General features: G+C 33.2%; 1 protein-coding gene across 7 annotated transcripts in view; it reads right to left on the bottom strand.

Annotated features, from left to right (window-relative positions):
* The window catches only part of RELCH (RAB11 binding and LisH domain, coiled-coil and HEAT repeat containing), a 117,013-nt gene that overhangs the window by 12,664 nt on the left and 82,938 nt on the right, over window positions 1-21,411 (bottom strand). For 4 of the 7 annotated variants that reach the window (XM_053571455.1, XM_053571457.1, XM_053571459.1 and 1 more), the window contains 7 exons: window positions 17,627-17,733; window positions 16,612-16,711; window positions 11,966-12,048; window positions 11,125-11,188; window positions 9,550-9,688; window positions 4,646-4,762; window positions 650-738 (listed from right to left, as the gene is read on the bottom strand). In XM_053571455.1, coding sequence (XP_053427430.1) covers window positions 650-738; window positions 4,646-4,762; window positions 9,550-9,688; window positions 11,125-11,188; window positions 11,966-12,048; window positions 16,612-16,711; window positions 17,627-17,733 — 699 coding nt within the window. Of the gene's footprint in view, window positions 1-649; window positions 739-4,645; window positions 4,763-9,549; window positions 9,689-11,124; window positions 11,189-11,383; window positions 11,467-11,965; window positions 12,049-16,611; window positions 16,712-17,626; window positions 17,734-21,411 lie in introns of those variants that run through there. The other 3 variants (XM_053571456.1, XM_053571458.1, XR_008375969.1) reach the window with 2 other exon arrangements.

Genomic DNA, 21,411 nt, shown 5'->3' with positions numbered 1-21,411 from the left:
ACAGAGTGGCATAAGTTCTTTTTTAAAAAAGGGAAATGATTAGAAAGACATTAAGAAACTAGTTGGTCATATTACGGGTTGCTTGTCAGGTATCTGTCTTGGGGAGAAATCAGTCTGTCATTATCCAAAATGAGGGAAAGAAAGTAATAGGTCGGTTATTTTGGCTGGTGGGGGGGATTGGCCTTGCTGAATTTGATATGATGCCTGAAGACATGCAGGTTCAATGTACAAGGGGCAGTGAGCAATAAAGTTCTGTGGCTCCAATATGGGGTCAGGGCAGAAGATGTAGCTTTGTGAGATATTAACAAGTAATATTAACAAATAAGATAATGAATGTGGATAAAGTTGTTCACAGAAAGTAATGATAATGAATGAAAAAGGAAATATTTAAAGGTGAGGTAAGAAAAGAGGGAAGATTGGGAAGAACTGACTAAAGAAGTAGGAAAAAAAACCAACCAAACAAACAAAAGAAACAAATAGAAGTGGAGCCCCAGGAGCTTTGAAACTGCAAGCAGACCAAGAGCTCTGAAGTCTAAAGAGTCCTGTCAGTGTGATAGTTGGGTCGTGAGTGATAGCTGTGATAGCAGTTTCACTGGATTGGTCTGTACAGGCAATATTAAAACATGAACTGATAATCACAGTGCCTCACCTCATGCTCTGGAGAGAGATGTTCCATGTCATTCCGTAAACATCTGAGACCAGGTAAAAAGTGATTAAGCATTAAATCCTCTGAAATGACTTGGGACAAGGCAGTTAAGGATATTAAAAAAACAAAAACAAAAACTGGTGTGTATTAACAAAACAGGGTTGCTAACATATACAAAAGAAACCACCTTAAATGATGCTTATGGTATGCTGACCACTCAGAGTAAACAGGTTCCCCTCAAGTATGACTCTGCATTGGTGGATTATCTACGACAAGTCAATTGTGTTTATTCAAACAAAACTATCTATGCCAGTGATATTAATCACTGTAACATTCCATAATTTAATCAGGTTATGTATATGTATGAAATAACACATGAAAATTAAATCATGTATTCTAATCATATGTCTAAATAAGCAGGAAATAAATATAAAAAGATAATATTTCCATTGACAACTAAATTAAAAGTTTTGGAAAAAACTGATAAAGGCAAACTGCTTACAACACTACTGTTTAAATATTCTATATATAAAAAAAATAAAAAAAAATATTCTATATATACACAATATATATAAGCTATATACATAAATTTATATATTAAAATATATAAAAATGGTAAAGGATTGAGAAAAACATAAAAATCTAGAAAAATTCTACATTCAGTATCAGAAATATTTTTGGATCTTCTTTAAAGAAACTAACAATCATAGACAAATGCATTATAAATGTGGTTTATCTGAAAAAGATGTTAACTATAATCAGCAGATTCACAAAATAAATACCTTAGTCTCAGAAATACATTTATATACCTTAAGTTAAAATAAGTTATCTAAGGTATATACCAATTTCCTGCTTTCTTGCTTAAAACATCTTAATAACCTGACCTTCTAAATCCTGATTGAACTGGATAAGAGAGCTTTTGCTTTAATAGGAGTGTTTACCGTAAGTTTAGTACTACTTATAATTCCTGGTCATTTGTGAGTTCATTGAGTTAATTATCTTGCATTCACAAGTATCAGGAAGGCAGAAGCATTTCTCAAGAATGTAATTCATCTTGTTTATTTATATCAATTCTTGCTCCTTATCCTGGTTATTAACCATTTAAAAACAGCTCTTATTTAATATAATACCACATGAAAGTGAAAAAGAAATCACTTAGTGTTTGATAAAAATTTATAATCTATTTCACTATGAAAAAATCAGTATAATATACACTTGAAAATATATTTATAAATAAAAATTTTGTTCTTAAAGTTTCTATGATGAGTGATCAATTTTAGGTATTAAAAATATAGATACCATTTGTTTGAACCAAATCCCTATAGTCATCAGGGCTGCAATCTAATGATCACGCAGTTTTCTAGATATGGGGAAAGTACCAGTACCACTAATATATAACTAGGAGTGACCTTTGGATTCTCATTTAGAGAATATGGGCATAGGTTGAGAAGCTGATGTTGGCCATATATGGAGAGAAGAGGGAAGTTAATCTTCTTTCTTGTCACTGTTGGGGTCTACGTTTTCCTCATGGAATCATTTAGTTTTATCAGATATTAGGAGTCACCTTTTCCTCATTAGTGAATGATCACCAGAAGACCTCTGTGTGATAACAATGAGGGAACATTCATAGTTTCATAAGGGAGATCATTGCATTTTTATTAATTAATAGAAAGCTCAATTAGAAAGTTTTTCTTATAAACAAAATTGACCTCTGTAACCACTGCTTGTTAGTGTTAGCTCTTAGTTACATAGCGTGCCTGTACTTCCACCTAACAACATTTAAAAATAATTGTCAGATTATCTTTTCATCCCCAAGTCATCTTCTATTAGTTTAATTCCACTAAAAGCAGAACTTATTCCTGATTTATCTTTTGGCATTTTCAACTTAGAGAAGACAGAGGAAACAAACATTCTAGTTTAAACATTTCTAAATTCTTTAACTTTTCTGAAATGTGACTTGCTTCTTATTATGTCAAATGTTATACATTATAGTTTTTCTCATGTCCTTATTAAACCAAGGTGCCAGTGCCAAAAGGAATATTCTTATGTTCTGATCAGCTCAGGATGTAATGAAATTGCAGAAAAGATTTGGACAATATGATTTTATTAGTAGCTAGATTGCCCTGTTGACTCAAGTACAAGTTCTGACTCAGTATAACACTTTCAGTATTTGAATAAGGACTACTTGTTAAGATGGTTCTTCCCCTTACTGTATTCATATAAAGATATTTTACTGTATTTACCCTAGTAATAGTCTCTGCATATCTACACATGCAATAATTTTCCTTCTACATAGATTTCTATGCTCTTTGGAAAACACTGCCTTTCCCACTTGGCAAAGTTGGCTGTTAGAGCTAAAAATTTTGAACTTTTGACTTTCACATTTTCCTTGAGGCATATTTCTTCCCAAACTCTCTGCTATATAAGATTATAAATACCTTCTTCCTTAAGTTTTGAACATCTACTTTCACAAAGTTTAATAAATATGCCAATGTTCTCTTTCTTTCAGATCCACACTGATCACTATTACCTCCTTGCAAGGGTTCTGTCACTTCTCCATTACTCAAGAATTCTTTCTTGCTACTTTGGAATATCAGTTCCTCTTTTTGCTTCCTCTGTCTTCTCTACGTTGAAAATGCCAACAAGATAAATCAGGAATGATAAGTTCTGCTTTTAGTGGAACTAAACTAATAAACTAAACTACTAATAGAATTGTGGTACAAAATTATTAAAATATGGTGTCTCTCCCCACTTTATAATCTTTCTTATAAAAAACATGTCTTACATTCATTATCTATATGACTAAGTCACTTATGCAGATTGCTGAAACAAAAATAGCCTCAACTACGTATCCAGCTTTAAGTTTTAATATTTCTAAAAGAATATGTAGTTCTTTAACAGTTAGATCTTTTTTTCTTTTTAAAGAGTGATCTCTTAATTTCTTATTTTTTTTAAATTTCAGAATGTTATAGGGGACAGTTCTGCTTTTCCACTTTCTCTATTTGACTAATTCTGAACAAAAGTAATCTCTCAGTGGTAAATTCCAGTCAAGAATCCAGTGTCAATGACTGTCAGTGGTATTTTAAGACACATTTATCTCATTAAAACTCTGATTATATTGTTTAGCATGTACTTTTATAGTTTTTGAGTATTTATACTTATACTATTTTTTCAATCTCTTATTTCCCCTTTCTTCTGCCTTTTAATAAGAGAGCCTAGAAGTTGAAGTTCACTTTGCCTATCTTTATCTTTACTTCCTAGTTTTATTTTACTAGGCTTAAGATAGTAAAGAGAACATTTAACAGGACAGCTATAGATTCTTTGTTCCAGACACAGTTTTGTCTTTATTGAAAAGCAGAAGTCACTAGTGTGTTTAAGCTTTAGTTTAATCATTTACAATACAGTAGTTGACATGGGCCTAGATGATCTGTAAGTTTTCTTTTAGTTCAGCAGTTCTCAACCTGTGGGTCACGACCAACAGGAACTGTTTTAAAGGGTCGCAACATTAGGAAGGTTGACAACCACTGTTCTAGTTCTACAATCACTAGCGATGATTAGACAGGTTGGTCTTCTAATTTTCCAATCTCTCTCTCTAAGAGATATTCACAGTACTTCCCTGGATGCTGACAGTTAAACATTCACTGAACAACCTAAATGCCAGGGCATATACAAGACTTCTTTCTGATTAACAGAACTCTCAGCTACAATTCATTGTGCCCTTCATTTCTTATTCAGTTATACAGCTGATTAACATAAACAAAACATCAGGTTAAGAACCTCATCAATGTTTTCAAAATTATAGGACATACAAACATAGAGGATTTAAAATTGTATTTTAAAATTATGAGATGGCTAGATTAAGAAGCGGGGCAAATCAGATTTTTAATTTTCTACAATCTTTAAGAAAGTTGAAAAAAGTTCTACTTTTCAATCTTTAATAACTGAAGTTCACTGTTAAGATTGGTCATACAAATGTAGACTTTAACACAGTAAGGATACAACAACAGGAAAGTGCACTGTAGGCTTCAAAAAGATGGGTAGCAATATCCAGTCTTTTAGAATCCACAATTTGTAAGTTGTTCACCAAGGCTAATTTATGCAAATGTGGTATAACAACTGAAAAAAAAGAAAAGGTTACATTTTTATGCAAAACATACGTACAAAACCATGATAGACTTTTAAAATTACTTATTTTAACTTAAATTTCATTTTAATTCTGGATGATATCAAAAGGTTACACATACCCTACTCTTGTTTTTTTCTTACTGGAGAAGAAAGCATGCTTTTCAGAATAAAAAGTGATGTGGCATTTGCGAGAAATAGATTATAGCACTATCACTAATTATGAGGATGTATACAAGTCATTTGGCTTCGCTGTAATTCAATTTTCCAATTTGAAAAATGAAGGCAAATAAACAAATACTAATCAAATATTACCACTGCCATTAAATAAAAGGTAAATAAGGTACACCAATGCTTTTTCAACAACAAATTACTTCACTCCTTTATCATACTATTAGCTTTAGGGTTTCCCTCTGCTACCCTGGCTAGAGTGCAGTAGCATTATCATAGCTCATTTCAACTTCAAACTTCTGGCCTCAAGCAATCCTCTTGCTTTAGCCTCCTCAGTAGGTGGGACTATAGGCATGTGCCACCGTGCCTGGCTAAATTTTCTATTTTTTGTAGAGATGAGAATCTTTTTATTTTGTTCAGTTTTCGTCTCAAACTCCCAGCCTCAAGCTATCTTCCTGCTGGCCTTGGACTCCCAAAGTGTTAGGATTACAAGACTGAGTCACCAGGTCTAGTCTAGTTTCTCAAATTCTTAGTGAAGACTAATTCAAGCCGTTCAATGAGTTTAATAACCTCAAAGAATAATGTAAAATTTCAACCTACTGCTAAATGTAAGTGATGGCCCAAGAAGCAATAACCAATTCAGTAGCAATGAACACTCCTAGCACCTAAGATTGTTCTTTGAAGAAATGGCTTCACAAGAATCCAGTGTACTCAATTCTGATATGAGGACAATTGATGCTAGTACATGGCAGGGGGTGGGGAAATAGGGGAGTGAAGAGAGGGAGAGATGGGGGATGGGGGTGACAGTGTGTGACACACCTCTTGGGGGTGGGACACAATTATAAGAGGGACTTTACCTAACAAATACAAGCAGTGTAACCTGGTTCTTTGTATCCTCAATGAATCCCCAACAAGAAAAAAAAAAAAAGAAATGGCTTCAGTGACAGTGGCTGTTAAATTGTCAATCACATGACCATCATACAACTCCTTTCTAGTCTCTGATTGGTTGGGAAACACAAAACAACCACTCTAAGTACAAACTGTTGACCAAATACATAAAAGCTACAATCTCCTGCAAGAACCCCTGCTTCCTAAATAAGCCAACGCTATAATCACAACTTCCATGCTTAACTTAGTAAGTGGCAAAAAGTCCCCCACAAAAACTTAGAATAACAAGGGCTGTTTTTAGGGGGCTTTTTGACTGTCAAAATGAACAAGATACTCAAGAAGAAGTCTAGAAAAAATTAGGATATAAAGACTCCAAATGGTCAGTTGTCAGCCTCATTAATTAGTATGCTGATGCCTGAACAAAATAGTGACTATAAGAGTCTCAAAGGCCCTCTTTCTTGTTCATTTCTGCCCAAGCCGTCAGAAGCTTATCTTCCTTGCACTTTATCTAGTTACACGTAGCCCCTTTATTCCTTCCGCTCCTGAGTTCTCTGATCTTTCCTCAAAGCTCAACATCCCCATAAAACTGCTTAACTAGAAAATAATTCTATAGAAGTTAATTTAGACTCTATTGTAGAGGCAGTTAACTAAAGTCTATAATAAAGGATCTTTCTAATTCTCAGGAAGATAAGATAAAAATATACTACAGAATTCAAGATTTCATTATATACATATTGTCTTGGCCACCATATTTGTATTAATTAACTCAATTAATTGTAGACTCCTCAGATGAAGAAAAATAGTTAAAAGTAATAAAAGATTTAAACACCAGGAAAAAAATTCAACAATCAGCAAGATGGGCATAATTCCTTTTTTTTTGGGAAAAGAGATGGGATCTCACCATGTTACCCAGGCTGGGGTACAGTAAGTATTCACAAGTTTCAGAGGTATACTACAAGCCTCAAGCTTCAGGGCTCACGTGATATTCCGGCCTCAGCCTCCTAAATAGCTGGTTCTGCAGAGGCATATGGCACTGCACCCAGCTTAGAAGAAGTGCACAGTTCTAGAACTGACCTTCAGTGGGAAAGAAAAGACTGAAATATTTAACATAATGTCAATACAGACTTTTTCATCAGGGAAGCCTGGACAAAGATTTAAAAATGCAAGCAAAATAAAACAAGTCAATAGGAAATTTTATAAAACTGTATTTCAGAAAACTTAAAAAAAACTCCTCTGTATTAACAAAAATTTTCAGAGTCTTACAAAGTAAAATAGCTGAAAACAAAAACCAACTGTACATTGTTACCGATAAAACTGGTCTGTGAAGCAAAATCAAGACCAAAATGTCTTGTGATAAGTAAGAAGTGGCAAAGAGGCCAGGCAAGGTGGTTCAGGCCTATAATCCTAGCATTCTGAGAGGATGGCCTAAGCACAAGAGTTTAAGACCAGCTTGAGCAAGAGGGAGACCCCATCTCTACTAAAAACAGAAAAATTAGCCAAGTGAAATAAGCACACCTATAGTCACAGCTACTTGGGAGGCTGAGGCAAGAGGAAAATTTGAGCCCAGGAATTTGAGGTTGCAGTGAGCTATGATGAGGCCACTGCACTATAGCTGGGGCATTATAGCTAAGACTCTGTCTAAAAAAAAAAAAAAAAGCCAAAAGAATTAATGCCTTATATTTGTTAAGAAATAGAGAGACATGGGCAGTGCCTGTGGCTCAAAGAGATAGGGTGCTGGCCCCATATGCTGGAGGTGGCTGGTTCAAACCCAGCCCCGGCCAAAAAACTGCAAAAAAAAAGAAATATAGAGACACATATCTAAGTATCCAAAATGCCACTCCTAGGGAGACATTACCAACCAGAAATTCCCTAATTCTCTGTCTTACCTCTTAATTCCCAAACTGAATTGTTCATAAATATGGATAGATAACGACATAGCATTCTTTATTGGTATGGGTTCTATTTTACCATTTATCTTACCAATATAGAATATAAATTCTTCAAAGTAAAGCTCTAAAAGAAAAGAGAAACCTCTTGATTGGGAAGGAAGGACAAAAGAAAAAAAAAAAAGACTGATTTTTAGCTTAAAAAAAAAAAAAAAAAAGGCTGCTTGTGCCAAAATCTGAAAGATGACTATATAAGACATACTTGGGGGTATACTTGGGGGTATACAGTTAGTAAGTTGTAGGAAGCTTCAAGAATAACGGTTTATTAGACTTAATTTAAGCAGTATGAATTTCTAATCTAATTCTTTTCTCAAGTCAACCTTTAACTGTTATTTTGGGATCATTATGAAAAGAAAATTCCTTTCTTCTCTCTTATGCTACTCACACAAATTTATTAGGTAGGCATTTACTCTATAAATAAAACCACCAAATAAAATAGAAGAATTATTTTTAGATATTTTTAAAAACTGTAGGAAGAGACATTAAGACAAGATAACTATGTTTGATAAGAACAAATACTACACCTGATCTTAGCCAAAAGACTGAGAAGAAATTCTACTATGTTTTATTTGAGAAATGACTCTAGTCTCAGAATTATTGCAGACAAAATACTCCCAAAGATATAATAATTGGAGCAGAGCCTGTAAGAATCCACATTATCATAAATCTTTCTTTTGAATGTACATAAAAAGGTTAGATTATGTTCTAGGGAGTTTTCACTCAACAATACGGCACACAACAGAAGACCCATTGCCTATTTAGCCTATCCCTTAATCCAGGAGGCAAGAAGTTATTCTCCTTGCCTCAACAAAGCATACAGCCTCTACAAAGTCAAAGATCTGTAGAGCCCTTACTAAGATTACTTATAATGTGATGTTGCAACATGTGGGATTATCTCTATTGCTAACTAAATACAGAAATAACTTTTTGTTGTAGTTGATTAACTAGTTATAAGTGCGCTTACCCAGTGAAAAGGAATCTAATGATCAGTGTCCATCCCCTCAAGACCCTTTGGATACTGCAGTCCAAATCCTGACTTAAGTTTTTATTCTTGATGACTCTTATCATAAAAATGATAAGAGATAATAATAAAAAGTGGGATAAGCAATAATTAGTCTGTTAAAGAATACAATTTTGTACTAGAAATCAAACTGAAGTGTCCCAACTTATGGTCCTCTCTGGAGCATGTCAAATTGCTAAAAATAAAAGGGCTAACATATAGCAGTGATACGACTTTTGGTGCTTTATACCCAAAGAATAATTGTCATAAAGGTTGAAGGAGTAAAAAGAGATACTGTGGAAACTAGAAAATATTTAGCAGATAATCACACAGATTATTTAGTAAATCAACAAGCCATGAATTAAAACAAGTGATGTATCATGTTTAGTAGTATTCTAAGTGGGAGAAATGCATACTTTCCATATGAACATGTCTAGAAACACGAAAGTTTCCATAAAAATAAAAAATATAAGTAAAAGGCAACACAGCATTTCACAATTAACAGTTATTAAGAAATGTTTCTAAAATAATTTGAAATAAGTTTATGAATTCCTTTTCATATATCACACAGCAATCAGTACACAGTATAAGAAACCACCCATTAATAGCAATACTGACCAATTCACAATAGCTAACTTGTTTCACTTTCAGTATGTGAAAGATGCACAGCAAGGCTTTAACACATGACTTCTGGCTTAGAGAAATCCTTAGAGAAACTTCTGGCTTTTATCTTATATTACAATTCAGAGAAAAAAAGGTAGAAAAATGAAACTTACACTCATCTCGAAACCTGGGTTCTGCGTTAGGCCCAACTCTACCAAATGTTTTTATAATCTCTGTATGCAAAGAATGCTGGTCTTGATATTGAGGATCTTCCAGAAAAGAAGCCAACTGCATTTTCACTCTTTCCAGCAACTTAAAATTGGATAATGTACAGTCATTTTAAAGAATATTAAAAAAAAGAGTAGTGTTGTTGAAGTGAAAGATACACATTAAATATGGCTTACAGCAGTGGATTCAAACAATTTATATCCCCATGACAGCAAAAATGTGTTATTAAATAGTTATGAATTTTTTGGCTCAGAAAAGGTATCACCTCTTTGTTTATGCTTGTGAGTTCTTAATTTTTTTAAAACACTAATGTCCTCTGACAAGTGTTTCTTTTGCAAGAACAAAAGAAAAAAACCCTACCATATTCAGAGAAAAGGAGATAAGTTTATGATGATTTTGTAACTAAAGTATAATTCTTAAAACAATTCACATTGTAAGTTACCCAATTATTCACCTTCTGAAAGCAATGAGTCATAAATGACTTACATCTTACTCATATTTCCCTAAAAGACATTTTTATTTTAGGATTTAAGAACATGTTGAAATTCTGCCAAGACTGCAAGCGCTGCAAAATGATGTACATTTTTTTCTGTTGCTTCGCCAGTGAAATACATAAGTGAAAAAAGGGAAAATATTCTTTCTATAACTACCAAAATTATTTAATTTGTTATAAAAAATCTATAAATAAATTTTATTGAAATTTTTCTTTTCTGGATAAATAGCCATTAAATGGAAAACCTGTTTTTCCATCTAAATGACTAGGTAATATGTCCACAGATGATGTATTTTCTAATTTACAGAGTTTTTCATTTATATATGGACATATCCAATATAATAAAAATTATATTATAGAATAAAATTTTATAGAATAAAATTTTGATAACTGCCCTATAGTTAATGTTGCAGACAGAACCCCAAAAACTTGAAATGAAATCATAGTTTCAAAATCAAAATATACCCTTAGGGAGAAAGACCTTGGATATGTCCTGGAATAGGCATGACAGAGGGTTCGCACAGTGACAGACTCTGTAACAAGATGATAACAATCCACTAAATGTCTTTACAGCTTATTGTCAATGACACAGTTATCCTTATACAGGTGTTCACTCATCTTCATTTGTAAAACTAAGATGGATCTGTGTTGCTAATGTTATATGGCAAAGTAGTCTTCAAATATGTGCATGTTGGCAATCAAGAATTTATGTAGATTGGCCAAAAGTCTACTGAATAATAGAAGACTTTGGGACTATACCTGATTTGAATAGTTATTCAAAAATTGCAATATGCAGACCAGGCTTAAAATAAAATATCCAGGCATTGGTATATACTTAATTTTCTAATAGAGAAGAAAAACAAGAGATTTCCTTGGGACAGAGAAATATACCTGAGAATATAGAAAGTCCTGATGCTTCCTGCCCCCTGCTACCAGGTACGTGTATGGTAATGTATCATCGTCACTTCAGTGGTATACAAACATAAATAAAATTTTAATTATAAATAAAATTTCAAGTAATTCCTACCTCTCTTTGAATTACGGTTTCCATAATAGTGCCAAAGGCTGGAATTGTGGCAATCCTGACAGAGCTGTTAGAATTAAAAAATAAAGAAAGTAAAACTATGAGATTAAAAATAAGTATTATTAAAATGTATATCAAAAGTAAGTACAAGGTAAATATATTGTATTAGTCTCTAGCAATGACAAATAAAAAAAAAGCAGACCAAGAAGAATGCTCAAAAAGACAGACAGGATAACTTAAGGTCGCAGTCTGTGAAACTCACAATTCAGGATCACTGGACAAGGTAACAAGGGCCGGAGCAACCCGCTTGTCAACTAACGCTTCACTCATGCCTCGAAGAGTCAGCTGTAAACCAGTCAACATGCAATAAAAAATGGTTTGGTAAACTGGAATGAGAACTGGGTTAGCTGTGACTGAGGATGGGCAGGCAGACTCATTGGCCTTTCTTGGTTTAGTCATCCACACGAGACATTAAAATGTTAAGCCTTTGGTTCATGCTATTATGCTTACTGGTGAGAACCTGTTAGTGAGATTAGCAGAGCATCCTTTCTTGGCCTGAAAGAAAACAGTCCATCAGCTTGTTTTCAGTTTAGGAAATATTTATTGAGCAGTGATACTGCTAATATTTATTTAATACATGGCCTCCAAATGAGACTTACAGAGAGGGTTGATTTAAAAAAAAAGAAAATGATGTATGACCAGTAACAATAAAGTTTAAAATCAAACACAATCCAATACTATTACTTTAGAGAGTTTCTTCAATAAATTTAAAAGCTGATGGCTATTTCTTGACAGGCACATTTCGAAAGGGATGCTGAATGTAAAAGGCAGGGACAACACTTACATTTCAGGGTCACTGGAGAGAGTAATGAGAGCAGGAACAACCCTCTGAGCTACCAGAGTTTCATTCACCCCCTTCACCAACAGCTGATTGGTCAGCGCAGGGGGTATTCACAGGTGATGCATGGAAAGAGCAGACACAGTGTGCCACGGGAAGAAGAAAGGAACAAACAAGAGAAAGAGAGAAAACACAAAAGCAAAACCAAAATTAGAAGCTAAGCAAATATTGCTACTAGAGTGCTTTACAAAGGCAGAGAATGCTTAGGAGGAAAATAAAGCTTAAATAGCCTAGCAGTCCACAAAAACAGATTTCGTTTCTCATTCAATGGCAGTTTGTACTTTTGGTCAAATAGTCTGTGCAATTTCAATGTCAATTAAAATGCAACTTAAGGGCAGCACTTGTGGTTCAGCGAGTAGGGTGCTGGCACCATATACAGAGGGTGATGGGTTTGAACCTGGCCCGGCCAAACTGCAACAACAACAAAATAGCTGGGTGATGTGGAGGGCGCCTGCAGTCCGAGCTACTCCAGAAGCTGAGGCAAGAGACTCTCCTAAGCCCAACAGCTGGAGGTTGCTGTGAGCTGTGATACTGCAGCACTCTACTGAGAGCAACAAAGTGAGACTCTGCCTCTTAAGAAAAAAAAATAAAATAAAATGCAACTTAAAAGACAACTTTACTTTTTAAAAAAAGAAGATAAAAGGAAGACAAATGTTGGGTTCTGTGGTTAAAATACTGAAAGTAAATGGGGCATAATTTTATTACGTATGACCAAAAAGGCATAAACTGGGATGTTTTTAAACCAAACTTAAATGGCTAGCAGCCACCACTAAAGCACTTAATATTGTTCTATAGCAAGTAAATTTAAAAACCACATAGGAAAATTCCTAACCTTTTAAATCACATAGGTTTCTCTTTGATATAAAGAGATCTAATGCAGCTTACTGGAAACTATTACACTTGGGAATTGGATCTGGGTTCAAGACTCCAGTCTTCGACTTATTAGCCATATGGCCTTAGATATATAATCTCTTAAAACTCAGTTTTCTTATCTGAAAATAGTATACTATCATCTATCTCAAAGGACTGTTGTGCTATTGATTTGCACCTAAGATGCCTAAATACTGTGTCTGTCAAAAGAGTTAAGACATTCGAGAATTGAGAGTTTATTCTCACTATTCAAAGACTAAGTGATTTGTGATGAATTTGGGCAAAAAAACTCATAAAAAATCTTTTAGGTGGTTAACTCCTATTGTAAACAGGTCTTTGTTGTACATTTCTCTATAAGCTGAAATAAACTTTAAAATAAAAACGATGCATAGAATTAGATCTCTATAATCTAATCATAAATTCGTGTAGTAGCCAATACTAAACTGCAAAACTGGAGGTTAATATTGAATAAGATGTATTTTGTTTTATATATACTAGTGAATTTTTTGAATTCAATAGAGAAGTGCAACCCCTTCTCAATCTCAGAATATAAGCGCATATTCATACTAAATGCTTACAGAACTGTTCACATAGTAATGGAACTAGTCCTCACAGAAGATCAAAGAGCCATGGAAGTTTTATTAACAAAAACTTAGCATTGTGGGCATATGTTAAGGGACTCCTCCTATACAACACACCAGAGAGAGCATAGCCCACTCATGTGAAGATTCTTAATCTTGCAACAATTTGTTAACATTTACCAAGGGATTTATTTTAGAATAGTCTTCAGTATTGTAAAATAATTTTCATAAAAAAAACACAAATATTTTGGAAGGAATAAAATGATAATGAACTCTCGTTATTTCCTTAAACATTATAAATGTCAGTTAAAAAGAAATAGGTCAAGAAAGTTCCAATACTTTTAAATAAAACGTTCTGCTCTATATCATTTAAAATAGCTTAGATTTAAATCAGTAAAGTGTATCTTGAAATGTCTGCTACCTTGCACTTTATAAAAGCATTAAAAAAGGGAATAATCCAGGGCACAAGTTAATTTTTTACTGTTCTGGGATTTTTAAGTTCAATTTCTGCATTAAGTTCTACAATCAGAAAGGAAATTTAAGAGCTATCTATTATTACATACACATAATATATCATTTGATTTTTACACGATAAGTACAAGTATTATCATTATTTTACCAGAAGTCAGAAGTTAAACTTGTCCAAGGTTTACAGCTTAAGCAGTGGAGCTAGAAAATGAACTCAGTCTTGTCTGACTTATAAATCCATGGCTTCTTTGAGCTGTGGTCTAATGCTACATGCTCAATTTCCTTATGATTGATGTAGGAGACAGTTACATGAAGTTCTTTTCTGCATCTGCTGGGAAACTTATCATGTCACAGTGGAGCAGATTTCCCTTATAAAATAATTTGATTAATTTACTACATCAAAATGTAATATATGGCCTCTTATTTAACAATGAGAATAATGTGATTGATTGGGTTCCCTCTTTTTGTCCTGCCATCTAGAAACTAAGCTAATTATATTGTACAATTTCTCAAGATTCTTACATTATGCTGGTATATGCATTTTGTACTTTCAAAAAGCAAGAACAGTTTCTAATCTTGCTTTTTTATTATTTTTTTTTTAATCTTGCTTTTTTAAAAACAGAGTTTAAGTATCTTGTTTTTTATGTTTTTATTTTGAATTAACTCATTTTTAGGGGAAGCAGGCATAATTCTAAATTACTAAGGATTGATATAAAAAAAATCTTATAGGCAGTATTTATTCTTTCAATTCCATTTTGTTCAAAATAATGATCATTGATAAAAAGGAAATTTAATTTCTTCTACTGATAACGTTTTTGATATATTCAGTTAAATTTTTAGAATCATGAATGAATTTGAAAAATATTGAAACAAACTCTCAAACTCCAAAGTTCATAATCGACCTGGGGGAACACTGCAAACTGCTTAGGCACAGGTGTTTCCAGACCACCACTGACAGCAAACGTAGCAACCAAAACCAGATAACAGCCACATGTAAGAAATAAGGTAGAAAAATGAAGCAAATAAAGAACCCCAAAACAAAAAAAAGGGACGTTGCCTTATTTTACTTATTTTCATTTACATGGTTTGCTTCACCTGTGCACATATATATTTTAGAGACAAAGGGTTTAAGAGAAAGAAATAGCTTTTATGGTCTTAGGATAAAATCCTGTGAGGAGAGTGTATTAAAGAAATAGCTTTTCATTCAAAATGACATTTTTTTTTCTTTTGTGGGGAAGCAGGGAATTGAAGAATGACTCTTCCTTCATTGTAATGACATCTTTCAGTGTACTGAATAATTACAATTATTTATATGCAGAAGAAACTTGTACATAGAACTAAACCATTACTTTGCTATTCACCTCGACAAAGAACCTGTGATTATAGCTTTTTTGATAACATGTGTATAATAATTAAGGAAATAACATGGCAAAGAATTTTCAACTTCCTGATAATGATGGAATTTTATTTAGATTACACAAATCTAATTTCTATATTTAAAAGTCAGAAGGCATATACTTTAAATATATTAGTGGCCTCTCATTCTGATTGTAATTTATCTTAAATTAGAGAGAAGTTGTGAAATTCACAAAGATTTGAATTATCCAATTCTCAGAAAATAAATGCTTTAAAATATTTTAAGAATCACATGCATACTGGGGGCCATTTTAGTTTAGGTAAGTATATGTTCCATATACTATTTATTATTTTGTTTTATAACAGCATAGATGAAAAAAAACCAATAATGATAATGATAGTTAATATTTATTATAAGCATTTATTATATCCCAGGCATTATTTTATGGGCTTTATAAGCATTAATTCATTTAATAGTAACAAATATCTTTTGAGATGGATACTTTTTATTATCAACTCCACCTTGTAGATGAGGAAACTAAGGCACAGAGAAGTTCAAACTTGCCCAAATAATTTACTAGGTGGCAGAGATTGAAACTGAACCCAGGCAGCCTAGCTCTATGGCAAGACTTAATCAAGTTTTAAAAATATGTATATAAAAATATACTTAGGCTATGACATAATTTGCTATATGATGGATACAAAAAAATAAGTATTTCAATTTTTATACTTAACTGGGGTAGGTGGCAATTTAAAAGAATCTAGGCAAATTATATTAACAGTCTTTTCTCTTTAATAAGTTCATAGACACTTACTGTATTGAGGTGTTATTCTACATATAATATGTGAGGGAATAGTGAAGTAGGAGTAATAAACAAAATAATTATTTCCATAATTGCATGAATTGGTTTTCTAATTCTACTGATGAATCCAACTACATTTTATAAACTTGAAAGATACCGTTAGCCGTTTTGGTTTATTTTAGTAGTGTTTACCTCAACAAATAGAAAAGTATAGTCAGAAAGATTTATATAGGATAGCGATTTAAATAAGATTTAAAAGTGAATTGGAGAGATAGCACTGATCATAAAATAACATTCAAGGAACCAATAAGGCTAGAAAATATTCTTAAATATGTTAAAGCTAACTTTCTGCCCCATCACACAGTACACAACCAGACATTGTTCAATGCCATAAAATATCTATCAACATGATAAGCAAAGCCTTTAAAAAAACAAAAACAGTCCCTTTACCCTCTTCTCAAAAAAAAATAAAAAATCATATAATTGGAATCAACAGAAGCATTTGTTGACATACCTCAAACATTCTAGCAGCAGTACACCTCACGAGTGCTGAGGTATGGACAACACCATACCACAAAACCGTTAATAGCAACTCATGGTAGGCTGGATTTGCACTAGAAGAAAAAAAATCAATGTTGACATTGAGAGCTGCAGAGCCTTACTGGTGTACTGAAAACTATATATAAAAAGAATGTTGGCAGAACATATGGAATTGGTTAAACAGGTCATGGCTAAGAATCTTTCAACAAAGAAGTCACCTTATACAAAACAAACTTTTAGCATATTCAGAAATCACAATTTCAGCTTTCCTAAGCATTTGCAGTTGAGACAGAAATGTCTACTCTTTTAAATAGCATGCAAGTTAAAATTATAAAAAAAAACATAAAATTTCTCTATGAGGAAAAAAGAGCACTAGACTAAGAGTCAGATGGGCAAGTTATAATTTCTATGGCTCTTAGTTTCCATATTTATAAAAACTGAGGAAGTGGTACATGTCCTATTATGTCACATGGCTGTTATAAGGTCAGGTCAACTCAAACCATCTATCTGGGAGAGTACCTATCCAAATGTAAGGTGGTATTATTATGAAATGCATAATCTTGTTCTCAGTAAAGACTGAGAAAATACTACCTTAGCAGCCAGATGAAATGATTACATGTAGGACTAAGACAGTCAAACAGAATGAAAAGAGGAACTTAAGGAGTTGGTTTTCCCTTGGAGCTCCTTTTTCAGTTCTGGGAAACTAAGTTTTCCTCAAATTTGTACTTGGTTTTATTTCTCCAACTGCTTCAGAGAAAACATATGTTTGTACCTTTTCCCCTACTTTTAAAACTTACAATATATTGATTGTAAAATATTAAGAATGTATGAATAAGCAAAACCAAAAATGAAAAAAACCCCAGAAGTCTCAAAACCAAATGAATAGGTGTATATGCTACTTTTCTTAGACTTAAAACACGTACTCTATAAATCCAATTTTAAAACATTATGTGCCTTTTAAAAAACTATAAGCTGGTATTTTTTTATACCCCAGTTCCACAAAAGAAGCCTTCAGGCTATCAAGAGGAGCATGAGATAACGAGAGCAGGGTCATTACGTCTTCTAAGAATCCAACCAGCAGTTTTCGGTCTTCTTCCTATAGAGGAAAAACACTGATAATGAATTTCTAAAGTGTCAAGTAGAACTAAATACCATAACTACATATCTATAATTAGAAATGTTACCAAATGAAGGGATAATATCCTAAGTTGGAAGCCATTTTAATTAAAGATATTTAAGCATATCTACGACCAGAATGGTATAAGAACAAAGATTATCTTGATTCTTTGATTTACCTTGTGTTGTCCAATACGATAGCCACTAGCCACATTTAAATTTAGATGAAAAATTATGTAAAATGAAAGATTTAGTTTCTTAGTTGCACTAGCTACAATTCGAGACAGAGTCTCATTATGTCACCCTCGGTAGAGTGTTGTGGCGTCACAGCTCACAGCAACTTCAAACTTATGGGTTTAAGCGCTGGGACTACAAGGTGCTCGCCACAATGCCGGCTATTTTTTGATTGTAGTTGTCATTGGCAATTGGTTGGCAGGCCTGGGCTAGATGCAAACCCTCCAGCTCTGGTGTATGTGGCGGGTGCCCCAGCCGCCGAGCCAGATACAGATTATTTCTATCACTGCAGAAAGTTTTATTGAATGGTCTGATTTACAACATTAAAATGTATAACCTTTTATTAAAATTACTTTATCAAATGTATTTCCCATGAATCCTGGCCCTACATAGTTAAATATAAATTACTAAAAGAGTTATTCCTATAATAGGAGAAAATTGATTTTTAAGAAATTATTTTTAGGATATCCTAGCGGTGAAAAATTGCATGCTACGGACTACTGTGTTCTTTAAAGAAATACTGTACCCCTTGATTAAAAACAATTTGTATTTTTCATTCTTCAATGAACCATTATTACTTTCATAATCAGAAAATATTTCTTTGCATGTAACACTCTTAAGAAATATATCTGAAAAAGCAAACCTGCTAAGAATCAATTTAGAGAGTTAAAAAAATAACTTTCTATGTTCAATTAACCTGAATCTATTAAGGGACTAGAATCTGACATTCTATCAGGAAACAAATATATGATAAATTAGTCGAGCTGTCATTAGGGACATAGGAGGTAAACAATAGTAGCTTCTGAATGTATCAATGCATCTATAAGAAAGACTGGCTTACCACCTGCCTTTTCCTCCTACATAGTTAGTGTAGTTTAGAATGAGGCAGAGGAAAGATAAACAGAATAATGACTAATGTGAAATAAGGATGAATATAGTATAGTTTTAAGACATGGTAGTTTACTTAGTCTATTTGGTAAAAAGGCACAGACATTCCTAAACTAACATAGGGCAATGTTGGAATAGACACTTTCGTCATTTTTAGTTGCCTACCATCTCAAACATAAAGCAGACATTAACACTGGAAAACAAACTGAAAATCTGAAAACTGTTTTATTTAAGAGTGAAATAAGAGCTATAAAACAGTCTTCTAAATGAAATCTCAGAAATAATCAATATCACTTTTGTATTTGATTCAAGATAGCTTTTGTTTACTAAAGCAAATAGGAACTGTGATTTATCCTAACAAAACTTTTTGTTTGGTAAGAGAAATGTTAACTGCTAGTGTGTGCTTCCTAAAATAAGCAGTTGTGATTGCTAGTCTGTGATTGCTACCTCCAGGTACTAAATATCTTATAACTAGCTGAAATGTTGTCTCTTTTGAGGCATGAATAACATTTAAATTTCACAGTGACTCAAAAGCCATGTCCTTATTCATTTATTTAATGGATAAAGGGTCTACTATAAGCCAAACCTTGTACTTGGTATTTTATTATGCTTTAAAATGATATTTATGGTCAAAATAAAAATACTAATAAAATGTTAAAAGGTTAAAAGATAGAGAAAAATATTGACATAACACTTATTATGCTGGAACAGCTTCCAAAATTAAAGGGAAAGGAGAATAGTATGCATAATATTGTGTCTGGCACTATGCTTAGGCTTAATATTCTTGATCTTCATGAATTTAAGAATAGTAGAGGCAATCTAATAATGTACGTGACTTAAAATATCAAACACACAATGGCCATATTACAAGGTAGTCTTAGAAACTAGTGTAGAAAAGTAAAATTTAAAAGAATATTGTGCTACTTTAACAGAATTAGAACTTCTATTACAAGGCAATATATGATACTGTAGATTTGTATTTTAATACTATAAGGTAATTCAAATTTATTTTGAAAGAAGAGTATACAATAAATACGAATTACTAGAGTTCAAATTCAAAGGGCAAAAGAAAGAAGTTAGGTATTAGCAGGTAAAAATTCAGGAAACCTCTGAAAAAGGTATTCTTTCTTCCTTCTTAAATTCTAATTTCTAAAAATGTTTTCACTTGAGTTTTTATTTCCACTTTACTGGTGGGGCTGCTTCATGCTTAAAAATTACTAGTATGCCTTGAGGCACAAAATGTATTATTTACTTAAAACAATGTTAAATAGAGTGTGTTACTCTGTTACACTAGGGGGCCACCAGTGAATCAAATTACTGGTTCACATCCTAGCTTAGTTCCCTTCTCTTGAATCTGGGCTGAGCCAAGGACTTGTTTAATGAAAAGATTGCAGTAGAAATAATATAGTAATTCCAGGCCTAAACCTTCAGCTAGCAGATTAGGGTTTTGCATTCTTGGGATATGTAAGTCACCATGTAAAAAGTATGACTTTGCTGCTCCAGCGTCCACATGGAGAAAGAGAATCCCTGAGAGTACAGGCAAAGTGGCGCTTAGCCATTCTGAGATGCTATCAACCAATTCGCTTAATGCAGCAATAGGACGCACCACCAGCACAAGCAGCAGAAAAGGAGTCGAAGCGAAACCCAGATCGCTATGGTTTGGGGAAGTTTGTTACACAGTAACAATTAAGTAAAAGAAAGTACAAATTTAGTAAAATCCCAAATGCTTGAAAATCTGAAACTTTTTGAGTGCCAACCATGGCACCATAAGTGAAAACATGTCATGGTTTGTTGTAGCTGTTGTTTAACAGCTGACACAATATTCTGGTGAGGTTACTGTGCTTACTTACCTCAAACACATTATTTTTTCCACTGTATTAATGGTATGTCATATTTTTACTGTTAAGTACTTAGGTATGAATAAGTATAAGAACAGGACTGTTAATTGGTAGCATATGAATTCAGAGTCAGAAATGATGTTGATGTGATGCCAAACAACCATGGATTGTCCACATGGCTGGCTGACATAGTGATACCTTGGGTTCAAAGTACATGAAGTTTTATTTCATGCATAGAATAATTACAAATTAACAATACTATATAAAATTACCTTCAGCCTATGCATGTAAGATGAATATGAAACAAATACATTTTGTGATTAGACTTGGGTCTCATAGAATATGTCACTATGAATACACAGAATACATAGAATATGTCACTATGTATACACAAATATTCCAAAATCTGAAACACTTCTAGGTCCCAAGCATTTTAGATAAGTACTTTGCTAAAAATGATGATACAGTATAGCATTCTATAGCATTTTGTAGTTCATTTTTATTTATCATTATTTTTTTTTGAGACAGAGCCTCAAGCTATCACCATGGGTAGAGTGTCATGGCATCACAGCTCACAGCAACCTCCAACTCCTGGGCTCAAGCGATTCTCCTGCCTCAGCCTCCCAAGTAGCTGGGACTACAGGCGCCCGCCACAATTCCCGGCTATTTTTTGGTTGCAGCTGTCATTGTTGTTTGGC

The sequence above is a fragment of the Nycticebus coucang genome, chromosome 19 (genome assembly GCF_027406575.1).
Source record: "Nycticebus coucang isolate mNycCou1 chromosome 19, mNycCou1.pri, whole genome shotgun sequence".
Classification (NCBI taxonomy): domain Eukaryota; kingdom Metazoa; phylum Chordata; class Mammalia; order Primates; family Lorisidae; genus Nycticebus; species Nycticebus coucang.
This window is presented reverse-complemented; position numbering and strand designations above follow the sequence as displayed.